Genomic DNA, 17,141 nt, shown 5'->3' with positions numbered 1-17,141 from the left:
GGGAAATTGAGTTTGTTGTTAAATCGCACAGTGTGGCAAGCGACAGGGCCAAAGTTAGTAACGTTAGTTGAAGCTAAGGCAAACCTTAATTTCATTAAGGCTTAGCCAGCATGCGTGTCTGCTAATGTACTTATTTTGTCTTGTTTTGCTTGGTCATAAAAAAATAATTAAATAAGCGTGTTTTACGCATAAAACACAAACGGCAAGCAGCACATTTAAGTCAGCAGGGGGAGAGCGCACCCAACAAATGATGCGGTCTGTTTCAGATGACAGCCGAGGGCCTGCACAGTCTTTCCGGGGTGAGAACAAGTCTGGTGTACTTGTGGAGAGTGGAGGACCACCGATGATAAGCTTGTAGTGTATCCATGCAGCATTTGCATTAACAACGGGACAACTGCTTTTCACAACAAGACGTCCAGTGCGAAGGAGGCACCGAGGATTTCAGTGAACTAACACTAATTTAACGTTACTTCATCTGTTAACAGTCCGTTGCTAAATAGTTAGCCACGGCCGCAGACAGGTAATGTTAACTAACGTTAATGTTGTGTTGATCAGTATTATGTTTGGTGTTGAGTTGAGTATTTATCGAAATAGTAACTTAAGATAGTGTTCAATATTTAAGGTGTTTTTACGAAGTGTGCGTGTTATCTGCGGGTTAGCTTTGTTAACGTCAGCTAGCTAAGTTGTCAACGTTTACTCAAATTCGTGCACAGCATTATGCTAGCTGAGTGACTACAGAAAGATTTGCTGAATGTTTGCATTTCAGGGATATTATGTCCGTTGCTCAGCTTCAGTCAGGTTTCTAAGTTGATCAGATATTGTTCAAAGCACTTTTCTCACTTTTCGATGCCCCTGCTGGTCACGTGACCGGGCTGCAACAGGTAACCTTGCAGTTCCGGTGTGTAATGTTACTAAACGCAAACAGCTGTACTGTTTTAAAATATACAGAATCAACGTAGTTTCTACTGTATTGTCTCAAATATTACAAATCTAACTCATTGACCACGAGAACAATGCTGCATAGCTGAAACACACGCTGTATAAAGTTGGAAACCTGGACATAAATCCCTTAATATCACCTTTTCCGCAGTTGACTCACTTCTGCTTATGTGTCCAAGGCAAGAATGACTCGGTGTCTCAATCGCCATTCACCTTTTTGTATTTTATTGATGCTGTAAAAGCTTGAATCGCCACATGCAATCAACAAAACATTACACGTTTGATATATTTGAAAAACACAGTTTCATAAATAAGTGAATCTACACAGCATGTAGTGTTGTACATAGCAATGTCCTGTCATTGCTGGTAGTATTTGTCCCAGACAGTTATCATAACAGATGTTTGATTACCTGCAAGTTATTCATATGTTCTGTGATCTTTACGTTCTGATTTATCTATTGGAGACTTATTAACAGTGTTGCAGATGGATGTCTTGGTACAGTATAGTATTGTGTATTTTCATGACACCAGAGGATATAACCCAAAACTTTTTATCAATAGACACTGTGCATATATGTAAATGTGCACAGTACTGAGATTTTTTTTAATATATATATATATATATATGTGTGTCTGGGGCCTATTCAGATTAAATGTATCTATGATTATGAAAGAAATCTGTTTATTAAAAGGGTTAAAAATAATACACTTACATGCACAAATAAGCTACTGGTTTGTAGTGCGTTATAAGGACTCAGCTCACCTGGTAGGACCTATTCACACCCTTATGTCTGTCTGTTTTCAGGTATGTCTGAAGTTAGTCTCAAGGCTGAATCGGGGAAGACCTCAGCCGAGGACCTTCAGGTGGATTGTGACAAGGCTGACAAAGTAGAGGAGAGTTTTAGTCAGCATGTAAAAGAGGAGAGTGCAGATGTCATAGATGAGATGATGTACGATATTGCTATTGACAGTGGTGAAGAAAATGCAGAAAACAGTGAAGAGGATATTCAGAAGGAGGATGAGGGCATTAAGGGTGATAGTGTTGTGACACGCACAGATGGTGATACTGCACTCAGGTCTGGCAGAGTAGACAGTAGGGGGCAAGAAACAAATCATGCTGAAACACCAGAGGAAAGTGGAGACTCTCACACTGAAGCAAAGGTGATATTTATGTTTTGGTCAGTCAGCCTCTTACAGCACTTCTTTACTCTGCTGCTGTTCATATTGCTGTTTTGATCTTAATTTGCTTTGGTGATGATGGTAATGGTGGTGGAAGCCTCTTTCCAATCAGTTCATTTCAATGGGATTTTGTTTAGATGTTTTATCTGCTGCAGTCAACAACACAAACCTGAGTTTCAGCTTTTAGAGTGGTTGTGTTCCTCTTCTGTGTTCTTGCTTTGCTAGAGATTTGAATAAAATAGCTGCTGTTGGTGTAGATGGTGGCTTTCTTGCTGATTAGTAGTACACTTCTCTGTATTTACAAATGATCAGTGCTTTGCTCTGTTTTTATGCTATGTGTTAATGCTGGCTTATCTTAAAATGTTTATCTTTGCTCTTAATTACTATGCAAAGAGGCAATCTCATTATGACATGTTTGAGACGTTGAGACATGTCTTAGGGGCCCAGTTTTTGATGATATCTGCTTCCAGTAAGTATACGCTCCTTGTTAGCCATTTTGCCTCCTTTTCCTTGAAAGTAACTTGGCACGAGAAAGTGTACATGATGTGTTAATGATACAGTTTCCTCACAGAGGTCTACATTTTTTATTCTGCCAGTCACATGGCTGGGTAATTGAGACAGATTTGGACTGCTGACTGCACATTCTTAGGCAGCCCCACATTTCTTGAGTAGCTGGAATGTTTGGCAGAGGGTCAATGTTGTACAGAATGCAAGAATATAAAATGGGGGGGGGGCTGCTCCTTTTTTTTAAATTTAATGATGCGGTCCTTACTTTAACGGAAGCATTAACTGATTTTGAACTTGCTTCTTTTTGTTCTAGTTTGGGTACTAAAATAAATGCCATTAAACTCCCCTTTGACCTCTCTATATTAAATATTTCTCCTTCTACTTAAAAAACACCTCCACATGACATCATCTGGAAGAACCTTCAGTTCAGATTATGTCATCTTGTTGCTCATTCTATGAAGTTTGTATTCATGACCAACCTGCTTTTCCAGGGCTCCTCCAGATGACATCATCTGAACTCCTAATGATGGAAAACTCCTCCAGATGGCATTTTAGCTAGAAGCGGAGACACATTTTGACATAGGGTAGTCAGAGGGAATTAGTAGCATGAATGTACATTTACACGTAAAATGAAAATTGTTGAAGTCGCCCTTTAAAACAAAATGTTCATCCTTTTTGGAGATTGAGCCCAGCATTACGTAAACGGTTGGGTCATGTTTCTTTCATAGTGTGAAGGGGGAAAAGACATGATTCTTTCCTCTTTTGCTGACGCAGCTCATTGGACTGCAGGGTTTTTATTTGCCCCCTCCCCTCTCATGAAGAAGTTAGCTTGTATCCTGGATACTGAACTGTGGCAAACCATGACATGCCATCCCTCGCCACTTCATCTGCCTGATGACTTTACATCTACTGTCTCTGCTCCACTAGTCTGACAACAACAGCAAGCTTTGGAGGATGTTTGCAGATTGTGGGTGGGCTCAGTTTGGCTCTGTGAACTCTGATCATCTGTGGTTAATTTAGTTCCATATTCTTTTTCCGTATGAAAACAGGGAAAAAATCTGATATATGGATATTTATGACACAGCGAAATGGATAAAAACAAACCGTGATGGTTAGCAAGTTACAATCTTTATGTATTCTTATTATTTATAATATTCTTGTAGCAGCCTGCTTTATCCAGCAAGAGCCTGTTTTTTCTGCACTAGGTGGTTACAGGAGCCTAGCAGTTCAAGTCTGTACTGCTGGCATCATGTGGCCTTTTAACTATTTATGTGTCTGTCATATGATACAACACTCAAGTAAAGCCCTTGCCACACATGTCAACATCAGTGTTTACTATTCTATTAAAATAGTAAATTCTGGTGGAGCCTGTGCTTACAGTTTCTGTAAGCAAAAGTTCTGTTAGCTGTTTGCATTATTTAGAGTGGATGATGGACATAGGTAAAGAATCTTGTTCACTGATGGTTTAAAAGTGCACACATCTGTACCCGTTTTGCCATGTGTCAGTAATCAGCGTTAACTAGCTATAGATTGTTATGTTGTATCATATTGTCAAATGTTAAGCTTTATAGTGGTTAGCTAACTGTCCTAATTTCATAGTTATTATTCCTCAAAATTGTACTGTAATATGTACTAATGTGGCCACTAACTGTTGTCTCAACCCTTTAAATATGCAGCTAAACACACCCAACATATCGTAGTTTTGCCTTCGTCCACAAGCACCATTAAGATGGACTGTGATTTTTTTATATTTAGTTGTAGGCCTTGTATTTGCTTGGAAACAGACATGTTCAGTGCAAATGACAAATGACATATTGCTCGTCCAAAGCACACAGAACAGCAGCTGTTAGAGATGAGTTATTTCTATTTTTTGCAAAGTTCTATAGGGGGGCATGGTACACGTACAGTAAGATCACGTGTGTCATTTTTGTATGTGTGTAGACTGTGAGAATAATGACAGGCTCTAACATAGTCCATCCTGCTCTAGTTGGAAATACATTTGATGTAAAATAGGGAAAGTTGAAAGTTGCTCTCAGTTGTTTCACAAGAACTTCATATGCTGCAACATAACTGACATTAAGCTCACTACATGCACATTCTGTCTCTACAAATTAATGTTGAATAACAGGTTAGAGGGTGGCATATCTTGACCAGCGTGCAGGAATAGTAATGTAATTACAGTGTGTTTTGGGATTTCAATGTTTAATAATGCGTTTGTTTCATTGCATTAGTAATGTTAAAGGTATAAAGTAAAACCACTATTTTCTAATTATGTTTCAGTTTTGTAGCTCATTGTGATTTATACATGTAATGTAAATGATAACATATTATACATACTACTATAGTTTTACTGAGCAACTAATACCAGGCTAATTACCTTTTACTATGATGTGTCCACAAGATGGCAGTCGAATTGTTTTTTTTATTTTTTTGTCCCATAAGTGTACCCTTTATTTCTCTGTTCGAAGTTGTCAGGGAAAGCTTTGAACAATAACTTGCTTCATTTCAACCACCTAATTACAGGAAAGTACAATGGATGCTGAGTCCCACAGGAGCTCAGCTGCTGAGATCCCTGTCACTACCAATGGAGAACTGGATCAGAGCTCTGAGACGGTCTTCCAGAGGGTAAGAGCTTATTTAGAGGCATTTGAGAACAGCACCTCTGAAAACTATATAAGCAGAGCATGTGAGTCTAATGGCTTCCCAAACACAAAGAATGTCTTTTTTTTTGATATTGAGAATACAGTAACTACATTACAAGCTCTACTTCAGGATGAAAATTAAAAGTGGAAACTTATGTGCATGTATGGAAAATGGTAGGGCTACAATAAACAATTACTTAAATTTTTGATTAATTTGACTATCATTCTGTTTGAGTCACGCAACGGAAATTTTCTCAACTCTAAAATGAGGAGGATTGGATGGATTAGAAATTTGGGGGCTCTACTTTTGGTGTTGCATTGTGGGATACTTTGAGTGCACTACATAGTGGATAGATTTATACGTACAACACGCCAACTACAAAATGGCAAACACACTACATAGTGAGTAGGGGGTGTTTTTTGACATTTTCTGTAATATAAGTATATATGTAAATAGATTCTTTTTTTTTTGATAAACTGTCGAGAATGTTCACTTTTTTAAAAGCAGTAACCACCAAACATTAAGCATTTTTGATTGGAAATTTTTTTTTTTTTAATAGCTGTAGATTAGCTTGCTCAAATTCAAAAATGATCAACTCATTGCCACTGTAGCTTTCATTGTGTGCTAGTGATGTACTTAGTCAGTCAAGGTGAGGACTTTCTGTAGAAAGTCATTTTGATGTAGACCTGCGCTCTTGTTCTCATCAGTCAAACTGATCTGCCAGAGCTAATATAGTCTAGTATACAGTCTATGGCAGGGAAGTGTATGAACTTTGTTAATGTCATTTTTACATAATGTGTTAGTTAGGAATGAAGTTGTGGATGATTGTGGAACCTTTTCAACCACAAATCCACAACGCACATACAGAAAGAATGTGATACCTTCTACCTGCAACTACAGTCTGTTTGCTAAGAACCACTAAAGCTATAAATGAAACACTATATGTTTTTATTATTATTAATAGGATTCTTACAGCCCTGGTGGCCCTGGAACCCTTTCAGAGTCCTGTGTCAAATCCAGTAGCTTTGCTTCAGCAACAGAGGGCATTATTGAATCAGGACCATACAAAGGTAAAAACTCCTCCCTATTATTCAATGTATGTAATGATTCATCACTCTCCCAGAGTTTTGTGACACGGTAGCTCATCAGAATCTTATCAACCATGTCAACTTGTTATGTTATTTTATTGCTTTATAGCATTCTGTGTGTACGTCTTTCTCTCCCTGTATTTCTAGGGATCCACTTTTTGTTTGTGAAATTTAAAAGGCATTTGAATTTGTAAAGGTGGACATCAATTGAACTTAATGAGTTTCCTGATCTCCAGGTTGTAACCCCCCTTTTCCTTTTCATCGTCATACCCTTGTTTTACAAATGCAAATAAAAAAAAATCTCCCCATAGAGCAGTGAGCTCGTTTACCACAATGTTGCCATGGCTCTTTTCCATGTTATTTACACTGATTGATGTAGGCTTTTGTTCAATAAAACATTCACCTCTGCATCACGGTGAGAGCCACCGTAATTTAAAAAAGCACCGGAAACCAACATCAATGAGAAATCCTCCTTATGCTTATGTAGGGAGGAGGGTGACATACTAATGAATCATAACTCTGAATATCTCCAGGGTCAGCAAGCCTGCCCACGTCTCCCGTGGCACCTGTAGCTCCCAGCTCGGCTGTTGCTAGCCGCCTGGCACGCTCTTCCAGTGATAGTCAGGCTGAGAAAGGTACCTGCAGCACTGGAGTATGAGCAAAATGATCTAAATCAAAACAGTTTACACACTACATAAACTGCAATCTTCTGTCCCTCTCTTGGTTTTCCTCGGTTACTTACCCTCTCCTTGTTCCCACAGGCTCTGCTGAATACAGAATCTTTCTCCATGCCTTTTCTTGTTAATAGGCTCTCCAGTCTTTGCACAAATCTGAGCTAATTGATATAGTTTTCCGCTCTGCATTAACTATTAATAAGCATTTACACACCACTTAGAGTTTTGAGATTTAAATCGCGTCTAGATCTAATGCAACCTCTTGATGTCTAAAGCATTTGGTTTGGCTTGGAAGTAAAAATTGCTTTCAGTTTTAATCTGTTAATCAATTTTCCTGCTCATTTGTCACTCTCTACGGTGCTCCAGAGCTGACAGAGTGCAAAGGGTCAGATCATGTGTGAATTATTAAATATACTGTTGAAAACAAATTTTTTATTTATTTATTTTTTTTTAATATACCTTGACCTTTTCCGCCAATCAGAAAAGTGAATATCTTTTATTAATTCATCAGTTGGGAAAACAAAATAAAACTGTTTGTGTACTGTTTTTTGCAGCAAGTAATGGCTTAAAATATGAAGGGTAACTGTAGATCAGGAGGAAAAGCAGTCATCTACTAATACTAGAGTTAGTGGTTCAATTCTTCTCTCCTCCTGTCACATGTCAATGTATCCATAGCTTAAGACACTGAATCCCTAGTTAGCTGGCCCTGATGGTTCAAATGGCGTCAATGTTTGAATGAGAAGCAGTGTAAATTGTCTTACTACCAAGGTAGAAAAGAGCTATACTGTGTATACTGTAAATGTAGCCCACTTACTTGGCTGAACAGGGAGGGCTGGGCGGAGCAGAGTAGATTACTTTCAAGTCTTACAGAGAGCTACCTTAAGTTTCATGCTGCACATTATGTCAGTTTTGGGGCTCCGTATCTTTCAGTATTTTCCCTCTGTGGCCAGAACACAACAAAGCACTTTTAGTAACATTGCTGTTACTGTTGTGATTTTAAAAGTTGTTAAATAATTATTCAAATCAAAATTAAAATAATCAGTTTATTTATTTATTTAATTCAACGTTTGGTCTGTGTTGAATTTCAGTGTCTATATGGTCATCTAAATGCACGGCTTACAGAGCTTAACACCTGTAATGTACCCTGCATAATTTTCACTGCAGCCCTCTACCCTTCAAATCCACTAACTTAATCATTTACCAAGTAAATGGCTTTTAATTGTCCAGGTCCAATGAATGCAGAGCCAAAGAGTGGAGCGGTGGTTCTTTCAGATGACTTAAAGAATCCAGCCATGGAAAAACTGGACCTAGTGAGAAAGTGGAGCATCAATACATATAAAGTAATCTTCTCGGTCTCTTTTATTTTTATGTCTTTCCTCTACTTAGTTTCATCTCTCAGGCTTGCATCAATCTTTATCTTCTCTTTAATTAGGAACTTGGAAGAAAAGTGAACCATATTCCACACTTGCAACCACATTACCTTTTTATTGCTATAATCTTTGTAGTTTGGCTCCACTCTGTTACTTTGTATTCCCCTTTCTCTCTTGATATGCACACAAACTGCCCATAGTCACCGTCGATATTTTAAAATGCAGTTAACCTCAGTGTGTGCTATTAACAAACCTCCTGTCCTCTGCAAGTGTACCAGGCAGATCCTGTCAGAGAAGCTGGGTCGAGGCTCGAGAACTGTGGACCTGGAACTGGAGGCACAAATCGAAATCCTGCATGACAACAAGAGAAAGTACCAGAATGTTATCAGGCTGGCTCAAACACTGGCCAATCAGCTGTCCCAAATCATGCAGACCCAGAGACAGCTGGGTGATGCCTTTGCTGACCTCAGCCTCAAGTCACCAGAACTCCATGTAAGTTCCTTAACCCTTTTAAATTCCACACTAAGAAATACATTTCCAAAACATATTTGATAGTAAAATCTTGTTGCTGTGTAAAATTGAATAATGCGTAATGTGTATTTCAACATATCATTATCAAAATGTTCACACAATTGTATAGCTTCATACAATATTAATATTAAAGGTGTATGTTTTTTTTTGTTTGTTTGTTTTTTTTTTTGAGCTATGATCACTTGTTCAAAAGCTTAGATATGTGTTCACAAGTAGGCAATCATTTTGGTATAATTATGTCTGTCTAGCTTACAAATTGAATGACTAGCAATGGTTGGAAAACTGTTACAAAATGAGAAATTACCCTTGAGCAAGGCTGTTTAAACTGTCTACTTACAGTGGCAGCTCAACTGAGCGGGTGACTCGGTTTTCTGACAAATCATAGATCTATAGGTTATGGTCTGATTTATGCCCATCAACTAAAATATGATTTGTTAGGGTGTCTAGAAATGATATCAGAAAATATATATATACATTTTTTTTGAGCAGCTTTGGACAACAATATTTCTTCACAGTATTGCCACCCAGTGGATATAATTGGTTGCATACACTACTCAATGAGGTGAATGATGATAAACAGCGAAAGAGAGGTTTTCCGAGTTTTTACTACAAAATAGCGGCAGAAAAAAAGGTCAACCCCGCAGTTACAATGCCAGTTAAAGGGTTAATGCTGATACAGTACATGAAATACCTTTTATATTAGGAATTATACAGTGAAGTACAATAAACATTCTTTTCGTGTTTTAGTTTACTTTATTAACAATGAGTTTAAAAGTAATACAAAAATATGTTGTTGACTATGTGCTGGACAGTTATGATTTTCCAGGAATTGTTTTGATGTCAGAAAATTGGTTATTGTCACTGTTGTCTATTTTTGTTTTTTATTGAAGTATCAACACGTTAATTTCCCAAAAAGCTGCAAAGTTATTGTTTAGCTTATTATATAAATGTTATAAGTTTTTAAATTGAAACTGTCAGAAAGGTAATAAAACTGTCATTGAGGTCATAGTGGTTGGTGGTGTTGTACTGGAATGCATTATATTTGGAGGTGGTTCTAAGGTTTGGCCACCCTCCTTAAACAAATAAGAGAGGCAAAACATTAGAACCACCAAATAACCAAATATAATGAGAACTTCCAAAATTGTGGAATTCATAGCAGTGCTGCTTTACTGGATAGCATTAGATTGTGCAGGCTGATCAGTGCATTGCTACATGTTCGGGGAACTATGTTTCAGATATTATTGTATCTTAGTGTCTTGATATTTATATCTCAAAACAATCACCTAGGTTTTATTGAGGACAGTACCAAACATCTATAAACCTTTAATAACCACTGCTTCTTCTGTACATTGTGTTTTGCAGGAGGAGTTTGGATACAATGCTGAAACCCAAAAGCTTTTATCCAAAAATGGAGAGACATTGCTGGGTGCCATCAACTTCTTCATCTCCAGTGTGAAAACACTTGTGGAGAAAACAATTGAAGACACAATGGTTAATATCAAACAGTATGAAATAGCCAGGTAGGACATACAAATGTGTTTATTTTGCATATGCACCATCTCGCTTCCACAAACTATAACTATTTGGAGAAACCATTATAGCAATATAGCAATATATGAACTGAGCAAACTCATCAAAGTCAGATTATTTACACATTTAGCAGAGACAGATCACCTTTAGCATTCTTGAACATGTTTCTCTTTATCTGGTGCATGTAAACAAACATTGATCCTCCTATTGAGCACCTTATAGGAATCAAAACAAGGTGATACGTGTATCCCTTTGTCGATTAAAGTAGTAATATGCAACTTAAGCCAGGAATAGCATAAGTCTTGGAAAAAAAAAACAAAAAAAACAACTCAATTCACTTTGCTAAGCCAAGCCCTCCCTCTCCTCACAATGCTTTTCCTTAAGGAAACCTGAAGAAAGCCCACACAAGTTCAGCGCGAACATGCAAACTCCACACAAAGGTAGCAAATGGCGGTAGATTCAAACTGGGGACCTTGTAGCTGTGAGCCAGAAGCCTCTGCTGCTAACCCTTATGTTGAAATTCTCTTGCTTGGTTAGAGGGGCGAGCCTATATGTTCACTGCTGCCACTGGTGTATGGTTAGTCTGACTTCACAACAGGTGCTGATAAGGCCTCGTCACATTAGGTTTTGGAGCATATTTTAACTCAGTTCAATTGTTAAATTTAAAAGTTGTTGACGAACTGGTGTGCAGGGGTTATGCTGGTCTTAACTAAATGTGCAGGACATACTGTATAACAAAGCTATTCTATGTGTTTATTCCTTCATCCCTAGGGTTGAGTATGATGCATACCGCACAGATTTGGAGGAGTTGAATCTGGGGCCCCGTGATGCCACCACCATCCCCAAAATTGAGCAATCCCAGCAGCACTTCCAGATCCACCGCGAGAAGTACGAAAGGATGCGAAATGATGTCTCCATCAAGCTGAAGTTCCTGGAAGAGAACAAGGTTGGCTAGAAGCTAGTTCTGCTCAACATGCACGTGCCAAATTACCAGATTTAAATTTTAAGTTGGGTCATCTCCCCTTTTTACTTTTCTTGCTTTCAAACAGGTGAAGGTGTTGCATAATCAGCTTATCCTGTTCCACAATTCCATAGCTGCATACTATGCTGGAAACCAACAGCAGCTGGAACAGACACTGAAGCAGTTCCACATCAAGATGAAAATGCCAGGTGGGGACAGTCCATCTTGGCTGGAAGAGCACTAATTACTCCTTTTAAGTTTGTTTCAGGAAATGTCACAATCTACAGAAACAACAGGAACCCCCCTTCTGCCCTTCATCTCTGTCACTGCCTTTAGAATTCTCAGAATTGTAAAACCTATGTAAAATACAAAAAGAAAAAACTGCCACAATCTTGATGTTCATTCTTTTTTATCTTCTCTGTTATTTCAAAACATCGGGAAAGCACTTTTTTATACTGTTTGACTAATTAGGTGAACAGGAGTTGCTGCAGTAAACACATTAGGATATTGTAAATGGCCTTTTTTACTTATGCTTATGAATGTTGTGTCCCAGCAGAGCAGACGTGTTGGCTGTCTGTCGTTAGCTGCAGGAACACATTATTATTATTATTATTATTATCATTATTATTATTATTATGCTTTTCAGCTGACTGAGATGGGCATGAATGCTTCAAGAAAGACTAATAATTAAGGGGGCATTCAGATTCCATACCACTGCAAATTGGTAGTTGGTTACCTTACCAGCATTTCTTTTTTAATATGCTAATTTGTTTCACTGCTGAGCTTTATGAAAGGATGGGCATCGTTATCATTTATATACCTGTTTGATACAAGGCTAGAGAAAATGTAAAGTTGACATCACACCATGTTAAATTGTGAGGATTCCCCCAGCATTTGCAGTCTGCCTTTTGACTTTATGATTCTGAAAAGCCAAAGTAGGTCAGTAGAGGAGGGCCATCCTATGACTGTACTTGGCAGTTTGTCTGATGGTGAATTGGCAGATCTTGCACAAAGCCACTGGAAAAGTGTTTATACTATTCACTGTTGCTTTAAATGCCACGTTTCTTTCCTCTTCACTCAAACAGACTACATTCCTCACAAGGCTGTTTCCGCACGTCCCAACAGTTAACGTGGCGCGATGTAACTTCATATTTTCTAGAGCCAGTAGCTGATTAGCTTAGCTTAATTGGAAACGGAGACTAGCTAGTTTGACTTTGTTGAAAGGTGAATAATTCTGCCTAGCGACACATCTAAACCTCACTAATACAAAAAACCAAAGTATATAAATCAAGTTGTTATTTTACAGAGTATTATGTGCCTAAGGACAAAGTCAGGCTAGCCGTTAGCCCTGATTCTTTATGTCTTTATGCTATGCTAAGATACAGCCTCCTGCTCCACCTCTTTTTTTTTTTCCTTTTTTTTTTTTTAAATGGATATCCGATGGACAAAGTGATTCCCAGAATATCAAACTGTTGCTTTAAATACTTAATTCATATTAATGGATGATCACAACAAATCACACGTGTTGTGCTGAGATAATCTTCAAATGACTACTTTTTAAATCATTATAGTTTTTTAGCTTTCCTCTGTCTAAATTTACGGCATTCGACTCAATAGTTGAAAGTGTTGATTCAACTTCCAGAGAAAACTATGGATTAGCCTTATGTGACTGAATGTGCCTTGATTTCTTTAATTTGTTCTCTTCTTCACCTCTGTTATGAATTCTAGTCTTTAAAAATGGCCCTTGCACTACCAGTTTTCGGGACCAACTCTTAAAGGAAGAGAATGGGCCAAACACATGCACATGCATTCACTCTTAGAGGAAATGCAATTAAAGCCTGTATAACTATACATGTTTCAACACTCTACAATGCAAAATGGAAGCTGTGTAAAATTACCCCATCAATTTCATGAAGTCTAAATCTATTTGATAACATGCTGTTCTCAAAGATATTTAATCCTATTGCACATATGCACATGTATGCATTTGAGACCAACTCTATAGTATATAAAGGTATAAACCAAAATACAACTAACTTGAAGAACTTATTTTGTAAATTTGAAAGACCAGCATCTTTTACCAGAGCTGCTAATGGTTTCCTTCATTGGGCAGTAAAAAAAAAAAAAGTGTATTTTTCAAAAGGGGACATCTGTGGACTGGTCTTTGTAACTAGCTGTCATATGTCCTCAGCTTGAACTGAATTCACTATTCCAGTTTGAGAGTGTGATTGTTGTTTCAACAATATTTTTTTTAAAACCAGAAATAGATATACCAGAAATACTGTATATTTTAACCTGAGTATGTAGTCTATGACCAATGTGACTATTTGGCAATTTTTTACACCTTTGGGGTAGATTGATGTGCTAGTGTTTGTACTAGTGGATCTCTACCTTTTGTAATAAACTTTAACAAATGTTGAGTTAAGTAGGATTATGGATGTTATGTAACCCTTATGGGGGGGAAAAAAATAAAACCTTCCTTCAAGTGTCTCCACAGTTTTTGAATTTTGTTTTTGCAAGGATGTAGCACCATGTGTTAAGTTACCACCAGGGTCCAACAGACAAATGACGCAAGAAAAAGTCTTTGGTACCTAACATCCAGTATCGGTGATGATGCAAAAAAAAAAAAAACCTATGACATACCCATGAGTTTCGATTATATGTTAAGTTTTTAAGTAACCTGATTGCTCCTTTTTTTTTTTTTTTTTTTTTGTCACCTTGCCCCTTAACAGATACAGCAGCAGTTTATTGTAGAGACTTTTGTTTCTGTTGACGTGGATTTGCTGTAATTGACTTGTAGGTTTACTCGAGTCCAGGTGCATCTAGATTCCTTTTAAGTTGTAAACATCACAAACCTACTACGCCCACATGTATACATTTCATGGGATCGGGTTAATCCCCAGGACGTTCATCACAGTCACCGTGACGCGTTTTAACTGAAACCACATTGTCAGTAAAACGTGATTCTTTAGAACATCACACTAAAGTGCAACTAGTTTAGTGTTTCAAAGAAAAGGGATGAACGGTTTATGTTGGATGATGCAGCAAATGTAGAGTATACAAATTTACTACATTAATAACTTTATAAAGCATTGAGGTATTTTAAAATTTGAATGTAAATAATACAATTCTCCTCGTTCAATTAAAGATGGGTTTTGTGTTTGCACGACGTAATTGTGCAAATGAGTGATTGGGAAGGAAAGGTCTGTAGCAGCTTTAACTGTGGTTTGTGTTTTAGGTAAGTTTATCACGTGGTGCTCATTTAGAAGACTAGGCAAACAGGTAGTGACCAAATGTACAGCCTAAACTTTCAACTTATTAACATTGTTTTCCTGTTGAGGCTTCATCTGAAAAAAATTATTTTCCCTCAGAAGAGCTGGCAAACTTGATGAATGTAAAATGTAATAGCAAAAGTGCAGTACTTTGCTCTAAAATGTAATGGAGTAAAAAAAACCAGTGGTGAAAAGTCCTTTTAAAGAGCAAAATTCTGGTACAGTAACGTCACCCTATACACTCAAAAGAAATATGTAGGTGCATCCATTCTGCATTTGACTAAATCAAGTACAGTAAATATAATTAGTTTTGAACATTTTAGTAATACAATGAACAAGAATAAATCACTTGACATTAGAAAACATGACTCTTGTTCATTGTAATACGTTCAAAACATATTGTTTACTTGATTGATTCAAATACAGAACCTACAGTACATAAAAATAACTGTCAAAAGTAGAAGTACACAGTAAATTCCCCAGTGTAAATTATCCAGTGACAAAGTCTATTGACTCTTCCAGACATCGGAAAGAGTAAGATCACCCCCAGTGTTGGTTAAATATCTAGATTTAGATTCACCAGAGTAAAATGCGCAGTTACAAAGCAGATGCTTTGCAGAACACTTCGAGTGTAAGATATTCAGCCTGAAAAATAATCTGGAAAGCTCCGGCAGACCTCTGCCTTAACTGAAAAAGCTTCAGAATTTTATTAATGACATTTTGTGTAACTGTATTAAGCTCTCTTTTATGACACATTTTACATCTGAGCCAAGTTTGTAATTTATACTGACCTAATATTGTCCGTCACTGTAAATGTGCGAGTTTTGCGGCTGAAAATACCAAATTACAAAGTGCTAACGGTACAGTCAGTTGCAAAAATGAAAGACAAAATAAGGTTTTAAGGTAATCATGAACTAATGGAAAGCCATGTTTTTGTTTTGTTTTTTTTTTGCGTAGTCTGATAAAGAGATGTATTAAAGTTAAGAGTTTCATAGACATGACAAAACAACAAGCACCATTTTTAGAAGTCAAGTTAACTTATTTAACACTATACATACAATGAAAATCTTTTTTTCAAACAAAACTTAATTTTTTAGACTGCAACATTTATTAAATGTACTAAAGTAGAAAACCCAAAATTTTTTAGCATTTAAAAATGAGGAAACACTGTATTGGGAGTAAGTATAACACTTGTTTAAACACTTGAAGCTCATTTTTAATAACACTGACATTGTATAGTGTCAAAAATACATGACACCGATAGTTTCAAGCTTGAGTGACACTTACTCAGTAACTCTTATTATTTGTGTTTGAGTCCTCTTGAGTCTCTCACTGTGGGGATTGTCAGTGTTGCTTTGACGCTTCAACCTGTTCTGTATTGAGACACACACTTAGAAAATGTCTATGAAGTTTATTGAAGGGAGCGGAGGAGTCTACAGACCCATCAGGGTATGGGAGAGAGGTTTTACTACCCTGAAAAAATGTCAAGATGTTGTTAAATCTCTATAAAACCAAACTTAGTTCCTTCACAGTTGTTGTTTGCCACACCCATTTATGAACGGGTTCTGCAGATCTGCTGGCACATGCTCTCGTACAAGTCTCAGGTAAGACCCTTTGAAATGTGTTGCTGCCATCAAATTCAAACTGAGCTAATATTTTGGATGAAATCGTAAAATATCTCAGTTTCAACATCTAATATGTTGTTTATGTTCTGAATAAAATATGGGTTGATGAAATTAGCAAATCATTGCATTCTGTTTTCATTTAGCTTTAACACATTGTCCCAAACTTTTTTGAATTGGGGTTGTAATATTTTAGAGGATTACCCTAAAAAAGGTATACCCTGTGTACAAGTAAGAAAGTACATCTCAGATAAATGTAGAAAATTAAAAAGTAATATTTCGTAGGTTGGCACTAATGATTATTTTCATGATTGTTTAGCTACCAAATGAAAGCTAATATCTTCTGATTTCTTGTAGTAGTTCAACAACTAATGATTACTTTATCGGTATGTTCAACAAATACATCATATAATCAGATTTGAGCAAAAGAATGACTAAGCAAATAATAAACTTTATAGTTGTTGCTTCAAAATGACAAAAATAATCATCAAAGTAATTGCACGTTCATAGAATAATTAAGTAAACTCTGCAGTGGTGTATTTCTCTGCAGAGGAACAGAGCTGGAAAGGTTCGGCTTCGTAAAAAATATTTCATATTCAAACAAATTTAATGTAAACCTATGGACTTAATTACAGTACTTATATAATACTCGGTTACTTTCCACCGTTAAATCGCCCCTCTCTGCATTAACTCACCTGAGCCGCTGGTTACAATCTCGTCTTGCACCAGTGGTCACAAGCTGCCTGTGGCGCGCGCATGGGGCCACGTGAACGCGTCAGATCCACCTGGCCCAATCACGTCCTCGTACGCCACCGTCTGCTTCTC

The 17,141-nt window shown here is 37.2% G+C and overlaps 1 protein-coding gene across 4 annotated transcripts; it reads left to right on the top strand.

Annotated features, from left to right (window-relative positions):
- The first annotated feature begins 85 nt into the window (after positions 1-85).
- arfip1 (ADP-ribosylation factor interacting protein 1 (arfaptin 1)) lies at positions 86-13,912 on the top strand. Of its 4 annotated transcripts, XM_067496767.1 has the most exons (10): positions 86-520; positions 1,745-2,100; positions 5,149-5,250; positions 6,233-6,338; positions 6,890-6,991; positions 8,258-8,370; positions 8,671-8,892; positions 10,294-10,451; positions 11,233-11,407; positions 11,511-13,912. In XM_067496767.1, exons 2-10 carry the CDS (start codon positions 1,747-1,749, stop codon positions 11,664-11,666), a joined length of 1,488 nt encoding a protein of 495 aa, XP_067352868.1. In that variant the 5' UTR covers positions 86-520; positions 1,745-1,746; the 3' UTR covers positions 11,667-13,912. The 4 variants fall into 4 exon arrangements, with proteins under 4 accessions (XP_067352868.1, XP_067352870.1, XP_067352869.1 ...); XM_067496769.1 differs by lacking the exon at positions 1,745-2,100 and having other exon boundaries at positions 91-520; XM_067496768.1 differs by lacking the exon at positions 6,890-6,991 and having other exon boundaries at positions 91-520.
- Positions 13,913-17,141: the final 3,229 nt, after the last annotated feature.

This window comes from Channa argus, chromosome 3, assembly GCF_033026475.1.
Source record: "Channa argus isolate prfri chromosome 3, Channa argus male v1.0, whole genome shotgun sequence".
NCBI classification, from domain to species: Eukaryota; Metazoa; Chordata; class Actinopteri; order Anabantiformes; family Channidae; genus Channa; species Channa argus.
Note: the sequence above shows the minus strand (reverse complement) of the source record. Positions and strands in the feature narration are given on the sequence as shown.

What these genes read in the sequence shown, in the direction of transcription:
- arfip1 (XM_067496767.1), top strand. Translation starts at nt 1,747, where the DNA reads ATGTCTGAAGTTAGTCTCAAGGCTGAATCGGGGAAGACCTCAGCCGAG. An exon ending in ACTCTCACACTGAAGCAAAG is followed by an intron (nt 2,101 to 5,148) that starts GTGATATTTATG and finishes ACCTAATTACAG; the next exon opens with GAAAGTACAATGGATGCTGA. An exon ending in TGATAGTCAGGCTGAGAAAG is followed by an intron (nt 6,992 to 8,257) that starts GTACCTGCAGCA and finishes TTAATTGTCCAG; the next exon opens with GTCCAATGAATGCAGAGCCA.